This window comes from Babylonia areolata, chromosome 6 (genome assembly GCF_041734735.1).
Source record: "Babylonia areolata isolate BAREFJ2019XMU chromosome 6, ASM4173473v1, whole genome shotgun sequence".
Taxonomy (NCBI): Eukaryota; Metazoa; Mollusca; class Gastropoda; order Neogastropoda; family Buccinidae; genus Babylonia; species Babylonia areolata.
In genome coordinates, this window is record NC_134881.1 from 34,243,410 (window position 1) to 34,248,409 (window position 5,000).

Consider the following 5,000-nt stretch of genomic DNA (forward strand, 5'->3'; position numbering starts at 1 on the left):
GATAGAGAGAGGGGGGGGGAGCGGGGAGATGAATCTGTGCCCTGCCTGTTGCTGTCGTTGAAGCATTACTGCTGTCGTGACGGTGGCCACGATGAATTTGTATATAGATAATTAATGCTCTGTCCAGTCCGACTTCTCTCCCGGCTACTCCTGATCTGAATACATGGTCCCACTGAAACTATCAACAGAGTGAACACACAGTGCGTTCCGGCAGGCAGCGGAACATGTGACATGGTGATTACCGCATGCCAGATGCAAGAGAAGTGCCGTGAACAGAACAAGGAGCTCCACATGGTCTTTGTAGACCTGACTAAGGCCTTCTACACGGTGAACCGCCATGGTCTGTGGAAGATCCTCCTAAGGTTCGGCTGCCCAGAGAGCCTAATCCAGCTGATTGCGTCTTTCCACGATCGCATGCAGGCGAGAGTACAGGAAAATACTGACATGTCGGATCTGTTCCCTGTGGTAAATGGAGTGAAGCAGGGCTGCATCCTGGCACCCACACTGTTCTCCATTCTCTTCTCTGCCATGCTGATAGACGCCTTCCAAGACTGTGACCGGGAATCTACATTCAGTTTCGCACAGATGGCAAACTTTTCAACTTGCGGCGACTCCACGCCAGGTCAAGGTTATTTGAGGCACTGATGAGAGAGAATTCCTCTTCGTTGATGACTGCGCGCTTGCTGCACACACCCATGAGGACATGCAGTTCATTATGGACAGGTTCTCAACCTCCTGCAGGCGCTTTGGACTCACCATCAGCCTCATCAAGACCGAGTCCATGTACCAACCAGCTAGCTCACAGAACGCCAGTGCCTCCCCCCCCCCCCCCCCCACACACACACCCAACCTGCAATCGAGATCAATGACACAGAGATCAAGTCAGTCGACAAGTTTTGCTACCTGGGCAGCACCCTATGCAGCAACGGAGCCCTTGATGCAGAAGTGACGCTGCGCATCGCCAAGGCCAGCTCCGCCTTTGGCAGACTCAACAACAGGCTGTGGAACAACAAAGGCATCAGGCTCAGCACCAAGATGAAAACCTACAGAGCTGTTGTGCTGACCACCTTGTTGTACTGCTGTGAAACATGGACGACGTATCGCCGTCACATTCAACAACTTGAGCAGTTTCACCAGAGATGCCTACGAAAGATCCTCGGCATAAAGTGGCAAGACAGGGTCTCCAACCTCCAGGTCCTAGAGAGGAGCGGCCTGCCCAGCATCGAAAGCTTGCTGATCCAGTGCCAGCTACGCTGGGCAGGACACGTTGTCCGCATGACAGACAGCAGGATCCCGAAGATGCTTTTGTATGGCCAGCTGAAGGAAGGCCACCGTGAACTTGGAAGACCCTGCAAGCGCTTCAAGGACACCTTGAAGACAAACCTCAAAACCTGTGACATAGACATCGCTTCCTGGGAAACTAACACCCTTGACCGCTCTCGCTGGAGGATGCTGTGCTCTAGTGGCACAAAGACGTTTGAAAACAAGAGAACGCTGGTTATTAAGGAGACTCGTGAGCGAAGGAAGCAGGGCTCAACTTCTGGAGACGTTTTCCCTTCCAACACCTGTAGGAAGTGCTGCGCATCCAGAATCGGCCTCTTCTCCCATATGAGGGCACACACCGACAGATATGCCTGCCTGCCTGCTCATCCGTCGGACCGATGGGAGACTCCATCATATATCTATCTATCTCTCTCTATCTCTCCCTCTCTCTCTCTCTCTCTCTCTCTCTCTATATATATATATATATATATATATATATATAACATTCTCCTCCCATCTATCCACCCTTTCTTCGCCCTTTTCCCGATCGCCTTCATGACCATCACCACATTCGTTATGCCCACAATCAGTTACAATGCGGAGATGGCAGCAATGGTAGTACTTGTTAGCGGTAGTAGTTGTAGTAGTAGTAGTGGCGGTGATGAATATGTTGGCAGTGGGTATCGTAGCGGTTTCCTTACCTTCAAGCCTATGACCGCCAGGCTCAAGAAGCGACGCAATTAGTTGTACTATTTCGGAACTGCTGGAAACTGGCCTTTATCTCTTCTTGCTCTTGCTTCCTAGGCCTAACAGAGTCTGTGTACACGACTCCTGACTTTTAGCGTGATACGTCGAAAAGGGTTTATCTGACACCAGAGGAGATACACCATACCATCCACTGAGGCTCCTTTGTCTCCTCCCTTCCTTCGTTCAATGATAATAATATGAAGAGTGCACTGAACTGTAAGGAGAGTGCGTTTATCATCGGGTCATTAATTCTTATTTTTTGCTTGTTGATTGCTGGGTTTTTTTTCTTCTTTGTCTGGAAGATAAGCAATATTGGGGTTAGTTTTCGTTGGCTTTTTGTTTGTTTGTTTTGGTTCGTTGGTTTTTGACTCACTTGTGTAAACAAAGTGAGTCTATGTTTTAACCCGGTGTTCGGTTGTCTGTGTGTGTGTGCGTGTGTGGGTCTGTGTGTCTGTGTGTCCGTGGTAAACTTTAACACTGACATTTTCTCTGCAACTACTTTGTCAGTTGACACCAAATTTGGCATAAAAATAGGAAAAATTCAGTTCTTTCCAGTCATTTTGTTTAAAACAATATTGCGCCTCTGGGATGGGCACAAAAAAATAAAGAATGAAGCCTAATTATATGCAAACTGCATTTACTGTTATATTTATATTTTTTGTATTCTCTAAACTTGGCACTTTGATCTCATATTCTGACCCAACAGGTAGAGCAGTCATTTTTATCATTTTTTGTTCAAACAGGAACTTCTTTTGCTAAGCATGGAAGTTTTATTTATTTTGCAAACGTTTGCAATAAATAAAACTTCCATGCTTAGCAAAAGAAGTTCCTGTTTGAACAAAAAATGATAATAATGACAGATCTTTTGTTGGGTCGAATATCAGATCAAAGTGCCAAGTTTAGAGAATACAAAAAATATAAATATAACAGTAAATGCATTATACTCAATACATAAAGAGCTTGGATTTTTTTTTAAAAGTGTATCACAAGTGAGTCGGGAAGGCTTTTCTTTCTTTCTTTTTTTAATTTTTATTTTATTTTATAGAAGTTAGGTGATTAAAACAACTCCATGCACAGAAATTCATATCGCACATGCCTTTGAAGAACACGACCTTGAAAACAGTAATGACATCCCTATTCCCCACTTCACAACACACACAAAATAGTATGCGTTCACAACGCCGATGACTAACAACTCATAAATCTGTCTGTTCAAAGAAACAGAAATGGGGTTGTCTTTTAAGACAATGACATTAATAAGCCACCATCACCTCCCCCACACACACACTCCTGCCTTCCTCTCTCTCTCACACACACACGTACACACACATGCCCAAACACATGCGCGCGCGCACGCAAGCACACACACACACACACACACACACACACACACACACGTGTGTGCATATTCATATGGACAGAAAAAAGTCACTTTTGGGAACGAGCACTGCTGCCTCAGGCACTATGACAATAGGCCAAGGTCGGTGACAAAAGCCCCACAAAAAGGGAAAGGGAACACACACACACACACAAAAGCGTGACGGATATACACACGCAAAATGACACATGGCAGGTTTCATACCCGTCAGCCCTCCCATTGAAAGCTAAGGGTAGGTGGGATGGTAAGAAAGGAAAGGGAGGTTGAAGGGGAAGACTGCTGGGAGGAGATGGGGGGTGAGTGGGACAAAAGTAACATGCGGTTGTGTTTTCATCAAGTACTGAAGAACGATAATTATGGTCGAGGGACGAACACGCACAAATGCTTTCTTTCTCTCTCTGTGTGTGTCTCTGTCTCTCGTTCTCTCTGTTTGTCTCTCTCTGTTTATTTCTCTGTCTCTCTTTCTCGCTGACTGTGTGTGTGTCTCTCTCTTTGTCTGTCTCTCTTTCTGTCTCAGTCTGTTCTCTCTGTCGCTGTCTCTCTGTGCCTCTCTCTATGTCTGTCTCTGTCTCTGTCTGTCTATCTATCTCTCTCCCTCTCTCTCTCTCCCTTTCCCATGCGCGCATCAGCAGCACACTCACTGTGACACACACACACACACACACACACACATATATATATATATATATATATGAGACAACAAACAGAAAATTACATGACGTTCTTAATAAAAGAGAAAGCTAGAAAATGCTGAATGGATGAGTGTGTTGGATGAAAAGAGGGAGTGTCAGGCAGGACCACTGCAGCAATCCAGTAATAATAATTATTAAAAAACAAAACAAAACAAAAACAAACCCAGCAGAAACAGCAAAGCACAAAAACCAAAAACAACAAACGTGAGCGGGAAGCACAACTGACAGCGACAACGGGTGTTCAGGAAAAGATGGCAAGAGCGAAGAAAGAAAGGAAAAAAATGAATGAAAGAATAAAGGAAGAAAGAGAAGTAATGAGAACTAAAGGAAGGATGGAAGAAAGAAAACACAAGAAAAGAGAAAGAAAGGAAGGAAGGATAAAACGAAGGCAAGAAAGAAAGAAGAACGAAGGCAGGAGAGGAGAATGAAAGCGAGGAGAAGATGAAAAAGAAAGAAGACTGAAAAAATGAAGGAAGGAAGGAAGGAAGGAAAGAAAGAAAGAAAGAAAGAAAGAAAGAAAGAAAGAAAGAAACAGAAATAAAGAAAAAGAAAGACAAACACACGTCCAAACTAACATGAAGAGAGAAAGGAGAGAAAGAAAGAAAGAAAGAAAGCAAGAACAAGAAAGACAAACACACGTCCGAACATGAAGAAAGGAAAGAAAGAAAGAAAGAAAGAAGGAAGAAAGAAAGAAGACAGAAAGAAAGAAAGAAAGAACAAAAAGAAATACAGAAAAAAGAATGATAAACACATGTCGAAACTAACATGAAGGAGAAAAAAAGAAGAAGAAAAAAAGAAAGAAAGATAGAAAGAACGAAAAAAGAAAAGACAGACAGAAAACAGACACGGAACAACAACAACAACAAAAAGAAAACAAACAAACAAAAAGATTCTACTCACGGCACGTGATGATCGCCACC

General features: G+C 44.0%; 1 protein-coding gene across 1 annotated transcript in view; it reads right to left on the minus strand.

The window, feature by feature from the left end:
* The window catches only part of LOC143283374 (uncharacterized), a 234,550-nt gene that overhangs the window by 190,169 nt on the left and 39,381 nt on the right, over nt 1-5,000 (minus strand). Inside the window, exon 3 of the mRNA XM_076589581.1 lies at nt 4,981-5,000. This exon is cut by the window's right edge and continues 903 nt beyond it. Coding sequence (XP_076445696.1) covers nt 4,981-5,000 — 20 coding nt within the window. The remainder of the gene's footprint in view (nt 1-4,980) is intronic.